Source organism: Coregonus clupeaformis, chromosome 26 (genome assembly GCF_020615455.1).
Source record: "Coregonus clupeaformis isolate EN_2021a chromosome 26, ASM2061545v1, whole genome shotgun sequence".
Classification (NCBI taxonomy): Eukaryota; Metazoa; Chordata; class Actinopteri; order Salmoniformes; family Salmonidae; genus Coregonus; species Coregonus clupeaformis.
In genome coordinates, this window is record NC_059217.1 from 36,137,150 (window position 1) to 36,158,708 (window position 21,559).

General features: G+C 44.6%; 1 protein-coding gene across 1 annotated transcript in view; it reads right to left on the reverse strand.

Moving 5' to 3' along the window:
- The window catches only part of LOC121540715 (phosphatidylinositol 4-phosphate 3-kinase C2 domain-containing subunit alpha-like), an 83,934-nt gene that overhangs the window by 42,159 nt on the left and 20,216 nt on the right, over nucleotides 1–21,559 (reverse strand). The window contains exons 3-5 of the mRNA XM_045207839.1: nucleotides 11,894–11,988; nucleotides 9,685–9,845; nucleotides 4,308–4,428 (exon numbers count right to left, since the gene is read on the reverse strand). Of these exons, the coding sequence (XP_045063774.1) occupies nucleotides 4,308–4,428; nucleotides 9,685–9,845; nucleotides 11,894–11,988 (377 nt within the window). The remainder of the gene's footprint in view (nucleotides 1–4,307; nucleotides 4,429–9,684; nucleotides 9,846–11,893; nucleotides 11,989–21,559) is intronic.

A 21,559-nucleotide genomic window follows, 5' to 3' on the forward strand; every position in this document is an offset into this window, starting at 1 on the left:
AAAAAAAGTATTTAGTCAGCCACCAATTGTGCAAGTTCTCCCACTTAAAAAGATGAGGGAGGCCTGTAATTTTCATCATAGGTACACGTCAACTATGATAGACAAAATGAGAAAAAATATTCCAGAAAATCACATTGTAGGATTTTAATGAATTTATTTGCAAATTATGGTGGAAAATAAGTATTTGGTCAATATCAAAAGTTTCTCAATACTTTGTTATATACCCTTTGTTGGCAATGACACAGGTCAAACGTTTTCTGTAAGTCTTCACAAGGTTTTCACACACTGTTGCTGGTATTTTGGCCCATTCCTCCATGCAGATCTCCTCTAGAGCAGTGATGTTTTGGGGCTGTCGCTGGGCAACACGGACTTTCAACTCCCTCCAAATATTTTCTATGGGGTTGAGATCTGGAGACTCCAGGACCTTGAAATGCTTCTTACGAAGCCACTCCTTCGTTGCCCGGGTGGTGTGTTTGGGATCATTGTCATGCTGAAAGACCCAGCCACGTTTCATCTTCAATGCCCTTGCTGATGGAAGGAGGTTTTCACTCAAAATCTCACGATACATGGCCCCATTCATTTTTCCTTTACACGGATCAGTCGTCCTGGTCCCTTTGCAGAAAAACAGCCCCAAAGTATGATGTTTTCACTCCCATGCTTCACAGTAGGTATGGTGTTCTTTGGATGCAACTCAGCATTCTTTGTCCTCCAAACACGACAAGTTGAGTTTTTACCAAAAAGTTCTATTTTGGTTTCATCTGACCATATGACTTTCTCCCAATCCTCTTCTGGATGCACTCTAGCAAACTTCAGACGGGCCTGGACATGTACTGGCTTAAGCAGGGGGACACGTCTAGCACTGCAGGATTTGAGTCCCTGGCGGCGTAGTGTGTTACTGATGGTAGGCTTTGTTACTTTGGTCCCAGCTCTCTGCAGGTCATTCACTAGGTCCCCCCGTGTGGTTCTGGGATTTTTGCTCACCGTTCTTGTGATCATTTTGACCCCACGGGGTGAGATCTTGCGTGGAGCCCCAGATCGAGGGAGATTATCAGTGGTCTTGTATGTCTTCCATTTCCTAATAATTGCTCCCACAGTTGATTTCTTCAAACCAAGCTGCTTACCTATTGCAGATTCAGTCTTCCCAGCCTGGTGCAGGTCTACAATTTTGTTTCTGGTGTCCTTTGACAGCTCTTTGGTCTTGGCCATAGTGGAGTTTGGAGTGTGACTGTTTGAGGTTGTGGACAGGTGTCTTTTATACTGATAACAAGTTCAAACAGGTGCCATTAATACAGGTAACGAGTGGAGGACAGAGGAGCCTCTTAAAGAAGAAGTTACTGGTCTGTGAGAGCCAGAAATCTTGCTTGTTTGTAGGTGACCAAATACTTATTTTCCACCATAATTTGCAAATAAATTCATTAAAAATCCTACAATGTGATTTTCTGGATTTTTTTTTCTCATTTTGTCTGTCATATTTGACGTTTACCTATGCTGAAAATTACAGGCCTCTCTCATCTTTTTAAGTGGGAGAACTTGCACAATTGGTGGCTGACTAAATACTTTTTTTCCCCACTGTAGGTATTCCTCTTGTCCAGATGGGATAGGGCAGTGCAGAGTGATGGTGATTGCATCATCTGTGGATCTATTGGGGATGTAAGCAAATTGAAGTGGGTCTAGGGTGGCAGGTAAGGTAGAGGTGATATGATCCTTGACTAGTCTCTCAAAGCACTTCATGATGACAGAGGTGAGTGCTACAGGGCGATAGTCATTTAGTTCAGTTACCTTTGCTTTCTTGGGTACAGGAACAATGGTGGCCATCTTGAAGCATGTGGGGACAGCAGACTGGGATAGGGAGAGATTGAATATGTCTGTAAACACACCAGCCAGCTGGTCTGCACATGCTCTGAGGACGAGGCTAGGGATGCCATCTTGGCCGGCAGCCACGGAGAAGGAGAGCCCACAGCCCTTGGTAGCGGGCCGCGTCGGTGGCACTGTGTTATCCTTAAAGCGGGCGAAGGTGGTGTTTAGCTTGTCCGGAAGCAAGTTGTCTTGTTGTTGACTTTTGTAGTCCGTGATTGTCTGTAGACCCTGACACATACGTCTCATGTCTGAGCCGTTGAATTGCAACTCCACTTTGTCTCTATACTGACGTTTTGCTTGTTTGATTGCCTTGCATAACTACACTGTTTGTATTCTGCCATATTCCTAGTCACCTTGCCATGGTTAAATGCGGTGGTTCGCGCGAATGCTGCCATCTATCCACGTTTCTGGTTAGGGTAGGTTTTAATAGTCACAGTGGGTACGACATCTCCTATACACTTCCTGATATACTCAGTCATCGTATCGGTGTATTCGTCTAAATTATTTTCGCAAGCTACCCGGAACATATCCCAGTCAGCATTATCAAAACAATCCTGAAGCGTGTTTTCTGATTGGTCAGACCAGCGTTGAATAGTCCTTAGCACGGGTACTTCCTGTTTGAGTTTCTGCCTATAGGAAGGGAGGAGCAAAATGAAGTCGTGGTCAGATTTGCCGAAAGGAGGGCGGGGGAGGGCCTTGTAAGCATCGCGGAAGTTTGAATAACAGTGGTCCAGTGTTTTAGCAGCGCGGGTACAACAGTCGATATGTTGATAGAACTTCGGCAGCCTAGTCCTCAAATTTGCTTTGTTAAAATCCCCAGCTACAATAAATGAAGCCTCAAGATATGTGGTTTCCAGTTTGCATAAAGTCCAGTGAAGTTCTTTGAGGGCCGTCATGGTATCGGCTTGAGGGGGGATCTAAACGGCCGTGGCTATAACGGAGGAAAATTCTCTTGGGAGATAATACGGTCTGCATTTGATTGTGAGGTATTCGAGGTCGGGTGAACAAAAGGACTTGAGTTCCTGTATGTTATTACAATTACACCATAAGTCGTTAATCATGAAACACACACCTCCACCCTTCTGCTTCCCGGAGAGATATTTATTCCTATCTGCGCCATGAACTAAGAATCCCTCTGGCTGGACCGATTCCGACAGAGTATCCCGAGAGAGCCATGTTTCCATGAAACAAAGTATGTTACAGGCCCTGATATCTCTCTGGAAAGAAATCCTTGCCCTGAGCTCATCAGCTTTGTTATCCAAAGACTGAACATTAGCGAGTAATATACTCGGAAGCGGTGGGTGATGTGCGCGCCTCCTAAGTCGAACCAGCAGGCCGCCTCGAGTGCCTCTCCTCCTCCGCCGGTGATGTTTTGGGTCGGCCTCTGGAATCAGTTCAATTGCTCTGGGGAGAGCAAACAAAGGATCTGCTTCGGGGAAGTCGTATTCCTGGTCGTAATGCTAGTAGTTCTGGTGAGTTACCACCGCTCTGGTATCCAATAGTTCTTCCCGGCTGCATGTAATGACAAAATATTTCCTGAGCTAATAATATAAAAAATAATACATAAAAAAACAAAATACCGCTAAGTTTCCTAAGAGCTAGTCGCGAGGCTGCCATCTCATTCGGCACCATCATGACTCTCCTCCGCTCCTGACTGCATGTGCTGCCATCGAATTATCATTCTATTTCTAGGTGTGCTGCTGCATTATGGGGGGCATTGCATAGGTCAGTGGTTCCCAAACTGTGGGGTGCACCCCCTAGGGGGAGAGGTTGGCGGGGGGGTGAGCGGCCGTCCCGTCTTCAGTTAGCTGCTTGTTTTTTACGGTTATTTAATTCTCTTGACCCATAAACGTCAGTTACACGGTTATACGGTAATTTTGCCAGCCCTAGTTAGAACTAAACACTTAACTCCCACTTAAAAGTTAAAGAGTTCCCATGAATCTAAAGAGTGAGAGGGGGACCTGACTTGAGAGAGATGCTATGCTTGGCGGGGGCAGGGAGCAATGGAAACATCCGTTGAGTCTAATTCCAGCACCTTCTGAGGGCTTGCCAAGATCAGACAAGGCCTGGAGAGCACAGATAAACACACTGGAGAATTTGCAGCGAGACACAAAGTGAAAAAAATTTGCGCACACACAGACACACACTTAACCTAACAAGATTGGTGCTGAAGTCTTTAAAAGGGAGTCCTGCTAGTGCTCAACCCCTCAGTTCTTTATTAGTAAAAGCATCCCCTGCAAAATGTCCAAAAGGAAACATTTTCCAAACACAATTAAAGACAAATAGCTCCCTGCTTGTGGAATGTTGGCAGTGATCTTCTTGATCTTCTTTTTTTTTTATCTCACTCCTCTCTCTCTGCGAGGGGACATTGAAGCAGGATTGTTTGAAACGCAGGGGTCAAGTGGGTTTCTGTGTATGTACAGTTTATGTGCGCCATGTGCAGGACTCACTTTTGCAGCACCTCCTCCTGGCCGCAGACCTTGAGGACGTAGCTGCCGATGTCCACCTGGTTGAGGTCGTCATGAACCCAACATAGGGCCTGCATGATGAGGAGTTCCACAGGAGAACTCACTATGGGGGAGGGGGGCAGAGGCGGGGACAGAAAGAGAGAGGCGGGGACCGAGAGAGCGAAAGAGGGGGGAGAGAGAGGGGAAGAGAGAGAGAGGGGTGAGAGAGGGGGGAGAGAGGAAGGAAGAGAGGGAGAGAGAGGTTGCGGGGAGAGCGAGAAGGGGAGAGAGGAAGGAAGAGAAGGGGAGAGCGAGGGAGGGAGAGAGAGAGGGGGAACGAGAGAGAGAGAGAGCGCGAGAGAGGGGGGAGAGAGAGAGGGGAAGAGAGAGCGAGAGGGAAGGGAGAGAGAGGGGGGAAGAGAGAGAGGGGTGAGAGAGGAAGGAAGAGAGGGAGAGAGAGGTTGCGGGGAGAGAGAGAGGGGGAAAGCGAGAGGGGGGAGAGAGGAAGGAAGAGAGGGGGAGAGCGAGGTTGCGGGGAGAGAGAGGAAGGAAGAGAGGGGGAGAGCGAGGTTGCGGGGAGAGAGGGGGGAGAGAGAGAGAGGGGGGGAAAGAGAGAGAGAGAGGGGGAAAGAGAGAGAGAGAGGGGGAAAGAGAGAGGGGGGGGGGGGGTTTAAGCATAATTGCATACACAGTCCTGTAAAGTGTATCCTTCCTTGAAGTAATCACTGATTAGACATGATTGGTGAGCGCAAGTGCTCCACCACATGGCTTTCACTGGTCCACTCATTTCTAATCAGCGAATACAAGGAAGGGAGAAAGGAAGAATGCACTTTTAAAGAATTTGAACAGGGCCATAGGCTACATCTCACACTACTAAGGGGCATCAGGCATAAAGCAAGGTGGCATTTGTCCATGTCTAGCCACAGGTAGGAGGGGAGCATATTTTAATTCAAGGAGTTTAGATCTAGTGATCTACACAATAAGTGATGATTTCAAGTCCAAGAGCAATGGAATTATGTCCGAAACGATCACTCATGTAAAGAGAGTCAATAATTGGCCCAACAGAAGTTTCATTAAAATATTGTTAAAGTCCTCTCTGACGGATTACAGTATGGGTGGTTCAAGTCAAAAATTATATTCATACATAACCTAGTCCAAGATCTGTATGTGCCGTCTTGCCGAATTCCTATAGTCAATGATAATGAACGTATAGGAGTTGGCAAGACATCATAAACAGATCTGGGACCAGGCTAATACGTATTGTATTACCATATTAATTTCATATTCCCTTATTCAATAAAAACAGTTAACCTAATCCAGATCTCAGGATGCATTACAGTACTGTGGTATTGGAAAATACTCATATGTCAGCATGTCTCCTTCTAGGAAATATTTGTGTGTGTGTGTTTATTGTGTGTGTGTGTGTGTGTGTGTGTGTGTGTGTGTGTGTGAGAAACCTGACACAAAACAGATTGTTCAATCTGCCACTTCTAGAGGGTTCTTGGCTTCTCCTCCGTTTGATGCCAGCACACACACACACAGACCACCCCAGGACCCCGGGCTCTCCAGCAATAACAACCCCACACCCTACTGAGGAATGGACCGGATTAAGGCACCAATACTAGAGGGCCTATCGTATTTGGGCCTGTGTTTTTGGATTCTGACAGAGCTTGTTTTGATTGGTCACGCCTCGGTAGTGGGTGGGTGATGTGAAGTGGCTTTCTAAGGATCCTTGGGATGCTAAATCGTCAACAACCGAAGAGGGGGGCTTTTTGGTAGCCTGTTCCCAGATCTGTTGGTGCTGCCTTGCCTCCTGGTCATTTCGGAGGGTGTGTGTTGAAAAAAAAGACCTTGGTTGTATGTCCCTACAAACTCACACATTGTGCTGGAATGTTTGAGACTTACAAGGTCACACGCACACCAACATGGGTGTTTGGGGGGCTCGGTCTGGTCTAAAGCAGGATTGGTGTCTATGATTACAATACTAGTCTAGCAACACAGCAGGATAATAGGCCAAGTCGCTAGCTAACTAGCACTGGAATACCGAGCCAATGAGTGACATCGATAGAGGGCTCACGTCCAATCATTCCCCAAGAAGGGGCCTGGTCCTGGGCAACCCTACCAGGGAAAAGCAGAACCCAGATGTATTACTTCAGCACCAAGGGGGAACAGGAACAACTAAATTCCTCATCATTAATAGAGGGAATGTAAACAACTCCATTTGTACCGTCTACTTCTTCAACCGATTTAAAAAGGCAGAAAGAAAAAGGAGAGCAACATAACAAGCGAGAGAAAGAACATACCAGAAGATAGTAAGAGAGAGAGTATGATGGCAAGTGAAATCAAAAGACAGAGAGGTGCATTTCAGATCAGAGAATTGCAACAGAGTTAAAAAGGGGGGGGGGTTGATTAAGGTGTCACCCAATACTCTCAAAGCCACAAGACATCCACCTCAGCCAGTTCCCAGGGTTTCCGCTCTCCCCACGCCATGGTACGCAAGGCATCATTAACCTAAATCTTGCGGTTGGAGATTCTAGCCTAAGAAATAATGAATAGTTATTTTCTCCCCGGTAACAGAAGCCAGCTCGGCTCTGATTGGCTGTTAAATACAATAAGAGTGTCAGAGCAGAGCAGAGAAGCTGCTACAGTAGCAGTTGGGGAAAGAGTCGTATGGGAATGTGTTTTTTTCCCCAGTTTACTTTTCCACGTCACATTTAGGAAGTTGGTAAAACGCTGGTGGAAGTGGAACAGAGAGGCCTGGCCTGCCTGACAACGGAGAGAGGAACGCCGTAGATTAGAGAAGCAAGAGAGAGGGGAAAAAAAAAAACTGCTCTCCTTCCCCCTGCACACCTCTCTCCTCCTAGAACAGAGAACTGCTCTCCTTCCACCCACACACCTCTCTCCTCCTAGAACAGAGAACTGCTCTCCTTCCCCCCGCACACCTCTCTCCTCCTAGAACAGAGAACTGCTCTCCTTCCCCCGCACACCTCTCTCCTCATAGAACAGAGAACTGCTCTCCTTCCCCCTGCACACCTCTCTCCTCCTAGAACAGAGAACTGCTCTCCTTCCCCCCGCACACCTCTCTCCTCCTAGAACAGAGAACTGCTCTCCTTCCCCCTGCACACCTCTCTCCTCCTAGAACAGAGAACTGCTCTCCTTCCCCCCCGCACACCTCTCTCCTCCTAGAACAGAGAACTGCTCTCCTTCCCCCGCACACCTCTCTCCTCCTAGAACAGAGAACTGCTCTCCTTCCCCCTGCACACCTCTCTCCTCCTAGAACAGAGAACTGCTCTCCTTCCCCCCACACACCTCTCTCCTCCTAGAACAGAGAACTGCTCTCCTTCCCCCTGCACACCTCTCTCCTCCTAGAACAGAGAACTGCTCTCCTTCCCCCCGCACACCTCTCTCCTCCTAGAACAGAGAACTGCTCTCCTTCCCCCCACACACCTCTCTCCTCCTAGAACAGAGAAATGAGGGACATTGTTCCTTTGTGTCGATATATACGACCTTGGCTTTTCCATTGTGGCCAATCAGGGGAATCTAAACACAACAAAGTGGGTCAGCACTATTGGGTAGGAACCAGGAAGTGAATTGAGGAGCAGGCGATGCGGCCAGCAAATCAGGCCTGGCTATACAGTACAGGGGAAAGAAGAGGCAGTGTGACCAGTTAGTGAGGTACAGAGAGAGACTGGGTCAGTAGGACAGGGCACGCACGCACAAACAACAGGAAATAGCAAAAGATACCAGTTTGTTTGGCACAGAGGGTTAAAAAAAGGTAATTAGGACAGATGGAATACAGACACAGCCATCATGTGAGGAAAGGGAGGGACACCGTTTGTTGCTTCACAGCCAGGGTCCTCAGTGGGGACAGACAGTGCCAAATCTCGCAACCCAGTCAGTATTATCCACACACAAAAGGTTGGTGTTGATTTGCTGCCAGAGCCCAGGGAGTTCAGGACAGACTCCATTAGAGAACTTGGTCACAGGGCGTGGGCCAAGACAGGTCAGTGACTGGCTTTGGAGGGGTTGCCTCAGGGGTGGAGCTACAAACCTGGGGTCAGCCAATGACAATGCACCCCCAGAGAGGGAACCAAAAGCACTTTGGGTGAATGAGAAGATAATATAGAGAAGGCCGTATACAGTGCATTCGGGAAGTATTCAGACCTTCACTTTTTCCACATTTTGATACGTTAAAGCCTTATTCCAAAATGGATCAAAATTATTTTTTCCCTCTCAATCTACACACAACACCCCATAATGACATTTACATTTACATTTTTAGTCATTTAGCAGACGCTCTTATCCAGAGCGACTTACAGGAGCAATTAGGGTTAAGTGCCTTGCTTAAGGGCACATCGACAGATTTTTCACCTAGTCGGCTCGGGGATTAGAACCAGCGACCTTTCGGTTACTGGCACAACGCTCTTACCCACTAAGCTACCTGCCGCCCCATGACAAAGTGAACAGGTTTTTAGAAATGTTAGCAAATGTATTAAAAATAAAAAACAAATACATTACATAACTATGACTCAGACCCTTTGCTATGAGACTCGAAATTGAGCTCAGGTGCATCCTGTTTCCATTGATCATCCTTGAGATGTTTCTACAACTTGATTGGAGTCCACCTGTGGTAAACTCAATTGATTGGACATTATTTGAAAAGGCACACACCTGTCTATATAAGGTCCCACAGTTAACAGTGCATGTCAGAGAAAAAAACCAAGCCATGAGGTCGAAGGAATTGTCCGTAGAGCTCCAAGACAGGATTGTATTGAGGCACAGATCTGGGGAAGGGTACCAAAAAATGTCTGCAGCAATGAAGGTCCCCAAGAACACAGTGGAATTCATTATTCTTAAATGGAAGAAGTTTGGAACCACCAAGCCTCTTCCTAGAGCTGGCCGCCCGGCCAAACTGAGCAATCGGGGGAGAAGGGCCTTGGTCACGGAGGTGACCAAGAACCTGAGTCACTCGATGCTGTAATCACTGCCAAAGGTGCATCAACAAAGTACTGAGTAAAGGGTCTGAATACTTACGTAAATGTGATATTTAAGTTTATTTTTAATAAAGTAACAAACATTTCTAAAAACAGGTTTTTGCTTTGTCATTACGGGTTATTGTGTGTAGATTGATGTGGGGAAAAAACTATTTAATCAATTTTAGAATAAGGCTGTAATGTAACAAAATGTAGTAAAGGTCAAGGGGTCTGAATACTTTCCGAAGGCACTGCAGCTACTCCAGGACAGGGGTATGGAGAAGCCCTTTGGGTTCCCTCCTGATTCCCGGGAACTCTCCTACCGGGATTTCTGGAAAACCTGTGAATTCTGAGAAAGTTTACGGGATTTAGCAATGCTGGTAGGTGTATTGTGTTAATGTCCTTACCATCGCAGGTGAAGGTGACAGGCTCCTGGGACTCTGAGATCTCGATGGACACCTTGACGCTACAGCCATTGTCCCCGCCCCCGTCCCTCTGAGGGATGACTGCACTCAGCACGTACCCCGGGTTGGTGTGGAGGTCATCATGGGCGAACCTTGACCTCAGTCTGGAAAAAAAGCCAGTATGTCACGTTTACCGTTCATAGACTTCATAGACTTGATTATCTTATTTGTATTTCCTTACTCAGCTAATCTGGAAGTTATACATCCATAAACTAGTAGATAATCCAGCCATGATCCATTCTCCTACTTAACTTCCCATAAAAAAAAATAAAAAAAGTTGTATTGTCACATACAGTGAGGGAAAAAAGTATTTGATCCCCTGCTGATTTTGTACGTTTGCCCACTGACAAAGAAATGATCAGTCTATAATTTTAATGGTAGGTTTATTTGAACAGTGAGAGACAGAATAACAACAAAAAAATCCAGAAAAATGCATGTCAAAAAGTTATAAATTGATTTGCATTTTATTGAGGGAAATAATTATTTGACCCCTCTACAAAACATGACTTAGTACTTGGTGGCAAAACCCTTGTTGGCAATCACAGAGGTCAGACGTTTCTTGCAGTTGGCCACCAGGTTTGCATACATCTCAGGAGGGATTTTGTCCCACTCCTCTTTGCAGAACTTCTCCAAGTCATTAAGGTTTTGAGCCTGACGTTTGGCAACTCGAACCTTCAGCTCCCTCCACAGATTTTCCATGGGATTACGGTCTGGAGACTGGCTAGGCCACTCCAGGACCTTAATGTGCTTCTTCTTGAGCCACTCCTTTGTTGCCTTGGCCGTGTGTTTTGGGTCATTGTCATGCTGGAATACCCATCCACGACCCATTTTCAATGCCCTGGCTGAGGGAAGGAGGTTCTCACCCAAGATTTGACGGTACATGGCCCCGTCCATCGTCCCTTTGATGCGGTGAAGTTGTCCTGTCCCCTTAGCAGAAAAACACCCCCAAAGCATAATGTTTCCACCTCTATGTTTGATGGTGGGGATGGTGTTCTTGGGGTCATAGGCAACATTCCTCCTCCTCCTCCAAACACGGCAAGTTGAGTTGATGCCAAAGAGCTCGATTTTGGTCTCATCTGACCACAACACTTTCACCCAGTTCTCCTCTGAATCATTCAGATGTTACAATAATAATAATAATAATAATAATAATGCCATTTAGCAGACGCTTTTATCCAAAGCGACTTACAGTCATGTGTGCATACATTTTTACGTATGTTCATTGGCAAACTTCAGACGGGCCTGTATATGTGCTTTCTTGAGCAGGGGGACCTTGCGGGCGCTGCAGGATTTCAGTCCTTCACGGCATAGTGTGTTACCAATTGTTTTCTTGGTGACTATGGTCCCAGCTGCCTTGAGATCATTGACAAGATCCTCCCGTGTAGTTCTGGGCGGATTCCTCAACGTTCTCATGATCATTGCAACTCCACGAGGTGAGATCTTGCATGAAGCCCCAGGCCGAGGGAGATTGACAGGTCTTTTGTGTTTCTTCCATTTGCGAATAATCGCACCAACTGTTGTCACCTTCTCAACAAGCTGCTTGGCGATGGTCTTGTAGCCCATTCCAGCCTTGTGTAGGTCTACAATCTTGTCCCTGACATCCTTGGAGAGCTCTTTGGTCTTGGCCATGGTGGAGAGTTTGGAATCTGATTGATTGATTGCTTCTGTGGACAGGTGTCTTTTATACAGGTAACAAACTGACATTAGGAGCACCCCCTTTAAGAATGTGCTCCTAATCTCAGCTCGTTACCTGTATAAAAGACACCTGGGAGCCAGAAATCTTTCTGATTGAGAGGGGGTCAAATACTTATTTCCCTCATTAAAATGCAAATCAATTTATAACATATTTGACATGCGTTTTTCTAGATTTTTTTTGTTTGTTATTCTGTCTCTCACTGTTCAAATAAACCTACCATTAAAATTATAGACTGATCATGTCTTTGTCAGTGGGCAAACGTACAAAATCAGCAGGGGATCAAATACTTTTTTCCCCTCACTGTATCATCACTGCACCCTGAAAGGACTGGAGTGAGGCTGCATACCCAATCATACAAACATTAAAATTACAGCCCACACACACACTCACTCACTCACTCACTCACTCACTCACTCACTCACTCTAATGCGCGCTCACACACACACAGTGGCTTACATTGCTACGTCTTCACAGAAGGCTACAACTTCTAGGTTCTGGGCTTCCTTCTCCTCTAGGGCGGTGTACAGTACTCTCCCAGTTCCCTTATCGTGCTGCGAGACGACACACAACATGGGGGACAAAACAGTAAACAAGAAAAATGGAGCATGGGCCAAAACACACGTTTCAATCTCCATTGAGAAAGTGTATTAGGTTTACTGGTGTTAATTTCATATGGAATTGGAATTAAATAGGTGTTCAGTTAGTCATGTGTGTAATGTACACAGATTAAACATAAAAACTACAATTGCAGTAAAGACAGGAAATGCAAATGCACACCCCAACACTAAATTTGACCAATCCACAAATACATTGACACATTATACAAACTGACTGAGGTTCGATTCATTTAGTCTTGTGCATTTGTACCAAAGTAACTGAGGTGTTTAGGAGTGGTGTACGCAGACGGCTCAAATAACAAGGAGACATTTTTATATATGAACGCAATGAATCCTATTGAGTGAATAAACATCAAGTCAGGAAGGGCAGACTGGGGCAAAAAAGCTACACACACCCTAAAAGGGCCCACCCTAGGAATTGAGTTCTGGGATTCCTGGATGCAGTGCGAAAGCTGCCGGGAACTGGCAGGAGGTACGCCCCATAATTCTACAAACTAGCTGTCTGACTGCCAGGGCTAAGAATGTGTTTCCTTTCCTGTGCAACAGGGAATTACCAGTGAAAGTCCCGCCTCCTCTTCCTGATCTACTATGAGTCGGCACAACAGCACAAGAGGTGCGTTGGAATTTAGTGACATCACGATGCACAGAGGAGCATTGGAATTCAGTGACATCACGATGCACACAGAGGAGTGCTGTAATTCAGTGACATCACGATGCATGAAAGAGAAAGACTGATTCTGCTCTGAGGGAATTGGGGAGGGTTACAAAAAGTCCTGGTATGCAGAGTCCCTTTCGTGTGTTGTTCCATGTGTTACATTTTAAACCAAAAACACAAGAGAAACACAAATGTGTGCTTTCTAGGACACTGACTAAAAGCTGCATCAGAGCAGCTTTACACTGAACACCTGGAGAGGCAATCACGCTCTCCGTAGCCGATGTGAGTAAGACCTTTAAACAGGTTAACATTACCAAGACGCGTACTCAGAGCATGCGCTGACGAGCTGGCAAGTCTTCACTGACATTTTCAAACTATCCTCGACCCAGTCTGTAATACCTACATGTTTCAAGCAGACCACCATAGTCTCTGTGCCCAATAACGCCAAGGTAACCTGACTAAATGACTAACGCCCTGTAGCGCTCACATCTGTAGACATGAAATGCTTTGAAAGGCTTGTCATGGCTCACATCAACACAATCATCCCAGACACCCTGGTCCCACTCCAATTCGCATACCGCCCCAACAGATCCACAGATGACGCAATCTCTATTGCACTCCACACTGCCCTTTCCCACTTGAACAAAAGGAGTACCTACGTGAGAAATGTTCGCCAATGCAGAGTGAAAGAGTTTGGGAACCACTGCGCTAGAGAACGTTGCCAGGTGGTGCTCAAACATACAGTGCCTTGCAAAAGTATTCATCCCCCTTGGCATTTTTCCTATTTTGTTGCATTACAACCTGTAATTTAAATTGATTTTTATTTGGATTTCATATAATGGACATACACAAAATAGTCCAAATTGGTGAAGTGAAATGAAAAAAAAATAACTTGTTTAAAAAATAAATAAAAAGTGGTGCGTGCATATGTATTCACCCCCTTTGCTATGAAGCACCTAAATAAGAGCTGGTGCAACCAATTACCTTCAGAAGTCACATAATTAGTTAAATAAAGTCCACCTGTGTGCAATCTAAGTGTCACATGATCTCATATATATATATATATATATATACACACACACACACACACACACCTGTTCTGAAAGGCCCCAGAGTCTGCAACACCTCTAAGCAAGGGGCACCACCAAGCAAGGAGAAGTACAGATCAGGGTTGGGTTATAAAAGAATATCCGAAACTTTGAACATCCCACGGATCACCATTAAATCCATTATTACCACAACAAATGTGCCAAGAGAGGGCCGCCCACCAAAACTCACGGACCAGGCAAGGAGGGCATTAATCAGAGGCAACAAAGAGACCAAAGATAACCCTGAAGGAGCAGCAAAGCTCAACAGCGGAGATTGGAGTATCTGTCCATAGGACCACTTTAAGCTGTACACTCCACAGAGCTGGGCTTTACAGAAGAGTGGCCAGAAAAAAGCCATTGCTTAAAGAAAAAAATAAGCAAACACGTTTGGTGTTCGCCAAAAGGCATGTCGGGGACTCCCACACTCTGGTCAGATGAGACTAAAATTGAGCTTTTTGACCATCAAGGAAAGCGCTATGTCTGGCGCAAACTCAACACCTCTCATCACCCCGAGAACACCATCCCCACAGTGAAGCATGGTGGTGGCAGCATCATGCTGTGGGGATGTTTTTCATCGGCAGGGACTGGGAAACTGGTCAGAATTGAAGGAATGATGGATGGCGCTAAATACAGGGAAATTCTTGAGGGAAACCTGTTTCAGTCTTGCAGAGATGTGAGACTGGGATGGAGGATCACCTTCCAGCAGGACAATGACCCTAAGCATACTGCTAAAGCAACACTCGAGTGATTTAAGGAGAAACATTTCAAATGTCTTGGAATGGCCTAGTCAAAGCCCAGACCTCAATCCAATTGAGAATCTGTGGTATGACTTAAAGATGGCTGTACACCAGCGGAACCAATCCAACTTGAAGGAGCTGGAGCAGTTTTGCCTTGAAGAATGGGCAAAAATCCCAGTGGCTAGATGTGCCAAGCTTATAGAGACATACCCCAAGAGACATGCAGCTGTAATTGCTGCAAAAGGTGGCTCTACAAAGTATTGACTTTGGGGGGGGTGAATAGTTATGCACGCTCAGGTTTTCAGTTTTTTTGTCTTATTTCTTGTTTGTTCCACAATAAATAATATTTTGCATCTTCAAAGTGGTAGGCATGTTGTGTAAATGAAATGATACAAACCCCCCCAAAAAATCCATTTTAATTCCAGGTTGTAAGGCAACAAAATAGGAAAAATGCCAAGGGGGGTGAATACTTTCGCAAGCCACTGTAAGCACCAACACTTGATTAACAGTGCATAAACTATTGTAGAGGATTAATTGCATTAAGAAATATATACATTTTTTAAATATTTCAGTTTCCCTTACAATGAAAACATTAGTGTAATCCATTTGATCAACTTTATTTGTAGATTTGATTAGTAATAGAGTTATAGTCATTGACACAAAGTCCAGTTACAGCTTCTTTTGACAAAGTAGAAATGAAAAAGAACATAACATAACCAGTCAGGTGCACAGGTGAAATGATTTGCCTAAACAAAAGCACCAGTGCATTAAATATTGTAAAGGATGAATTACATAAATAAATATTTGTGGAAATATATCCATGACAAGATATAAAAGTAATTTGTTGATTGTGTCGGACACTGTATTGTGGCTTTAAACATGAATCAATCTCATTTTCTCTTTATGCTTCGGGTCAACAGTCAGCACACAGCTTCGGGGCTTTGCGTGAGAAAGCCCCACAAACAAAATCGGTTGAACTTCACACAGTTTTCATGGGCCTTGTTTCGTGTGCACCTGCCGCAGGTGTGGCAAGGTCTCTCGGAAAATGTCCACCCCGTACCTATCAGACCAAAATGACTCCACATCCCGCGGACATACAAGAGTGCAATAAATGCTTTGAGTTCATCCATAGACATGTCCCACGTACGGTTTCCTTTTCTATGCACGAGCAACAGTACAATCGCTGATGTACTGCGACATATGCATGTCACAAACTCGTCACTCCTTTCTACCCAAACCATGCCATCCCTCCCAGACTCCTGTCTCACCGTGGCAGTTGGGATCACCGTCTCAGTTGGCTCTGCTCTGTTTTTTTCTGCGGCGAGGCTCAGGCATCAGAATTAAAGTAAAGATCAGAATCAGATTACTTTTCATCAGCAACATCGATTTCAAGCTCAATATCCAATGCTCTGTCCAACAACCAACTCATCTAAATTCTGTAGCATTTGCAATGCTGTCAGTGCATCCATTGGTTTGGTTGGTCTTGCCATTGTGAACTACACACATTGTATGTTGTACTCAGTGTCTGATTTGACTCAGAGGAAATTATATTCAATTTCCAGCCTTTCATAATAAAATAAGACCGCCCACAACTCTTCATCATCATCATCACTACACTATTGTTCTAAATTCAATCATCCTCTTCACCCTCATCACTCAGATCAAATTCAATCACCCTCTTCATCATTCAGTTCATTGAAGTCACATGCACCATTATCAGTTTCTATCGCCCATTCATCCATTGACGACAGAATAGCATATATTAATTTGATGATGTTACTAGTTTCTGCTTAGTAGCCAGAGCAATGCTGCTGTGCGAGTGGTCATGTGCTGAATGAATGGACAGCACGGATATTGCTGGAAAAAGTGACATTTGGAAATAGAGCTGCACCTCTTGAATTGAGTTATTTGACAAAAGGTAAATGTCATAGAAACTGCAGAATATGCTCTTTTTGATACTATATAGAAATCAAAATGTTTTACCTGCATGTGACTCTGAAGAGGATTTGATAAAGTGATGCTCCTTTCAATGCATCTGTCAATTACAAGATGCGTCCATCTCTTCATGTTCAAAAGTTGTTGTTTTTTTTTTTTTTTTTTCACCTTTATTTAACCAGGTAAGCCAGTTGAGAACAGGTTCTCATTTACAACTGCGACCTGGCCAAGATAAAGCAAAGTAGTGCAATAAAAACAACACAGAGTTACATATGGGGTAAAAAAACATAAAGTCAGAAATACAACAGAAAATATATATACAGTGTGTGCAAATGTAGCAAGTTATGGAGGTAAGGCAATAAATAGGCTATAGTGCAGAATAATTACAATAGTATTAACACTGGAATGCTAGATGTGCAAGAGATTATGTGCAAATAGAGATACTGGGGTGCAAAAGAGCAAAAAGAAATAACAATATAGGGATGAGGTAGTTGGGTGGGCTAATTTCAGATGGGCTGTGTACAGGTGCAGTGATCGGTAAGGTGCTCTGACAACTGATGCTTAAAGTTATTGAGGGAGATAAGAGTCTCCAGCTTCAGAGATTTTTGCAGTTCGTTCCAGTCATTGGCAGCAGAGAACTGGAAGGAATGGCGGCCAAAGGAGGTGTTGGCTTTGGGAATGACCAGTGAGATATACCTGCTGGAGCGCAGACTACGGGTGGGTGCTGCTATGGTGACCAATGAGCTAAGATAAGGCGGGATTTGCCTAGCAGTGATTTATAGATGGCCTGGAGCCAGTGGGTTTGACGACGAACATGTAGTGAGGACCAGCCAACAAGAGCGTACAGGTCACAGTGGTGGGTAGTATATGGGGCTTTGGAGACAAAACGGATGGCACTGTGATAGACTACATCCAATTTGCTGAGTAGAGTGTTGGAGGCTATTTTGTAAATGACATCGCCGAAGTCAAGGATCGGTAGGATAGTCAGTTTTACGAGGGCATGTTTGGCAGCATGAGTGAAGGAGGCTTTGTTGCGAAATAGGAAGCCGATTCTAGATTTAACTTTGGATTGGAGATTCTTTATGTGAGTCTGGAAGTTGAGTTTACAGTCTAACCAGACACCTAGGTATTTGTAGTTGTCCACATACTCTAGGTCAGACCCGTCGAGAGTGGTGATTCTAGTCGGGTGGGCGGGTGCCAGCAGCGTTCGATTGAAAAGCATGCATTTAGTTTTACTAGTGTTTAAGAGCAGTTGAAGGCTACTGAAGGATTGTTGTATGGCATTGAAGCTCGTTTGGAGGTTTGTTAACACAGTGTCCAATGAAGGGCCAGATGTATACAAAATGGTGTCGTCTGCGTAGAGGTGGATCTGAGAGTCACCAGCAGCAAGAGCGACATCATTGATATACACGGAGAAAAGTGTCGGCCCAAGAATTGAACCCTGTGGCACCCCCATAGAGACTGCCATAGGTCCAGACAACAGGCCCTCCGATTTGACACACTGAACTCTATCTGAGAAGTAGTTGGTGAACCAGGCGAGGCAGTCATTTGAGAAACCAAGGCTATTTAGTCTGCCAATAAGAATGCGGTGGTTGACAGAGTCGAAAGCCTTGGCCAGGTCGATGAAGACGGCTGCACAGTACTGTCTATTATCAATCGCGGTTATAATATCGTTTAGGACCTTGAGCGTGGCTGAAGTGCACCCGTGACCAGCTCGGAAACCGGATTGCATAGCGGAGAAGGTACGGTGGTATTCGAAATGGTCGATGATCTGTTTGTTAACTTGGCTTTCGAATACTTTCGAAAGGCAGGGCAGGATGGATATAATTTGACAACTGATAGGCCTAATATTGTCACTCATCAGTTTATTGTCTATTTAATCTTGTCTATAGGGTAAGTATTGTGTGTGAAATGATTTTAGGCATAGTTGAGGTGTAGTTTAGGTATGGTTTAAGCATTGTTTTCTTCCCGCTCATCAACTTGGATAGAGTCAAGGATATGTTTTGCAATACAATACATTTAATTAGTAATAGAGTTACAGTAAATCAAAAAACAGTCCAATAACAGCTTATTTTTAGTAAAACATCAAAAGAGAATGGTGTCAACCCGCAAGGCACACAGTCTAATTATTAACATGAGCACCAACGCTGGTAAACAGGCAGAACCCAAACTCATCATTACACTACTGTTGTTCTAAATTAAATTCAGTTAGGCCTAATTTAAATTTGATTGTGAAGTAACTTGCACAATTATCGCCCATTCCATCCATTTGTTATTCAGTGGGCTGGCATCGTTTGCTTCCCTGGATAGAGTCAAGGATATGTTTTGCATATGTGACTCGTTTCAGGAAAGTAGGCATTTGTCAGGAAAGTAGGCGTTTGTCGCGGGTCACTACTTCACAGGAGAGCCATTTGAACATAACTTTTTTTATTAAATCAAAATGCTTTTTGTTTTAGCAGAAATGCCTTCTGTAACCTGTGAACATGTGCCTTAATAACAAACTTTTATGCCATCTGTAAATACGATTACAATTATTAAATTACGAGCCTAGTTGGTTTAGCCACAGAAAAAGACAGCTAATCACGGCTAGCGGGAAGGTTGCTGAAATAATGAGTGGGCTGGACATGCTGAGAGATTTCGGATTGGTCTGCCATATAGCACGCTTCTGTCTATTTGAGCTGGTCAGTATGTGTAGGTAATCCTGTCTAACGCGGCTTTAAACAATTTTTTATTGCGTTGTAAAACTGCATAAGTGTTGCTCTCCACTTTCTGGAGGACCGATCTACATTTTCACACATTACACGTTTCTAATTATGACAGAAAGTGGTTTAATTTCAAGTAAAGTGTACTGTTAGCTAGCTAACGTTAGCTGGCTGGCTCGCTAGCTAACGTTACGTGTATGATCTTATTATTCCCCAATGGTGGAACAAGCTCCCCCACGACGCCAGGATAGTGGAGTCACTGACCACCTTCCGGAGACACTTGAAACCCTACCTCTTTAAGGAATACCTGGAATAGTATAATAGTAATCCTTCTACCCCCCCCCCCCCACATAAAAAAAAAGGGAGTGGTTGTCCCACTGGCTATCCTAAGTTGAATGCACCAATTTGTAAGTCGCTCTGGATAAGAGCATCTGCTAAATGACTTAAATGTGTAAATGTATCTCAGAAGTGAGATTACAAGTTTATCAACTTTCAAAGCAGAATTACTTTCCCATTGTTCCTCAAATGCAGTGTATGATATACCATTTTGCTACACATATTCTAAAGGCCTACTGCAACATGTAGCATGTTATCGTTTCCCTGACAATACATTTGATTAGTAATAGAGTTATAGTAAATAAAACAGTTCCATAACAGCTTCTTCTCACAAAGGAAAACGTAAAAGATAAATGGTATCAACCTGCAAGATGCGCTGTAAAATTATTTGCTGCTGATAAATAGGCAAAACACAAACTCATCATTACACTATTGTCTTTCTAAATTAAAATCAACCTCTTCACCCTTCTTATGATTCAGTTAGGCCTAATTTAAAGTAAGGTTAATTATTCTTGCCCATTCATCCATTTGTCATTCATTCAGTGAGGAGAGAGAGCGGCATTAGCGCCTGGCTGGGTACCAACGTCCTACAGCACATTGTCTTGGCGGGTCAAGTTAGGAATAAAAATACCAAGAATTACCTGGACTTGTCCAATAAGAAAATGCTTATTTTAGTTTTCCATTGCAAAGCGTGTAAAAACAAATAATCTGTTGCGTGGCCTAATAAAGACAACCCAAGGAACTGTTACAGAGACAAACGTATTTACCTCAAATAGTATTAAACTGAAACATATTTACAAAGCAGTGTGTTAGTAGCGTCGACTTGGCTGAGATGCCACTCTCTCTCACCAAGCACCTTGTACATCCCATCTAGCCAGGCAGGAAAGGAGTGAGGCATTAGCAGTGTTTGTGTTTTTAGACACAATCCTTTCATCGAAAACAAAACACACAAAGATAATCCAATGAGGCAGGGTGAGCGGTGTGTTCACTCACACCCCCCCCCCACCTACAGGACAGACACCAGGCTGTAGAGTTAGACAGGCCTGTCTTTGTTCTCCTTGTTTCATCCTCTGACGAGAGAGAGAGAGAGAGAGAGAGAGAGAGAGAGAGAGAGAGAGAGAGAGAGAGAGAGAGAGAGAGAGAGAGAGAGAGAGAGAGAGAGAGAGAGAGAGAGAGAGAGAGAGAGAGAGAGAGAGAGAGAGAGAGAGAGAGAGAGAGAGAGAGAGAGAGAGAGAGAGAGAGAGAGAGAGAGAGAGAGAGAGAGAGAGAGAGAGAGAGAGAGAGAGAGAGAGAGAGAGAGAGAGAGAGAGAGAGAGAGAGAGAGAGAGAGAGAGAGAGAGAGAGAGAGAGAGAGAGAGAGAGAGAGAGAGAGAGAGAGAGAGAGAGAGAGAGAGAGAGAGAGAGAGAGAGAGAGAGAGAGAGAGAGAGAGAGAGAGAGAGAGAGAGAGAGAGAGAGAGAGAGAGAGAGAGAGAGAGAGAGAGAGAGAGAGAGAGAGAGAGAGAGAGAGAGAGAGAGAGAGAGAGAGAGAGAGAGAGAGAGAGAGAGAGAGAGAGAGAGAGAGAGAGAGAGAGAGAGAGAGAGAGAGAGAGAGAGAGAGAGAGAGAGAGAGAGAGAGAGAGAGAGAGAGAGAGAGAGAGAGAGAGAGAGAGAGAGAGAGAGAGAGAGAGAGAGAGAGAGAGAGAGAGAGAGAGAGAGAGAGAGAGAGAGAGAGAGAGAGAGAGAGAGAGAGAGAGAGAGAGAGAGAGAGAGAGAGAGAGAGAGAGAGAGAGAGAGAGAGAGAGAGAGAGAGAGAGAGAGAGAGAGAGAGAGAGAGAGAGAGAGAACACTGGAGCCTGAGGGGATGGGTATGGCCCATGTGACTCACACAATTCACAGATCATTCATCAGGTCCGGTCTGCTTTACAGCTCCTCTGTCTTGAGTCAGTCTTAAGATGGTACAGTAAACCACTTCATTGTCCCAGGCTTGTGCTGTTTTGCTGCCTGTAGCGGTCATAGAATGGTACCTACTTCACTAGCCCAGGTTATTAGTAGTTTACTAATACTGTAGACTT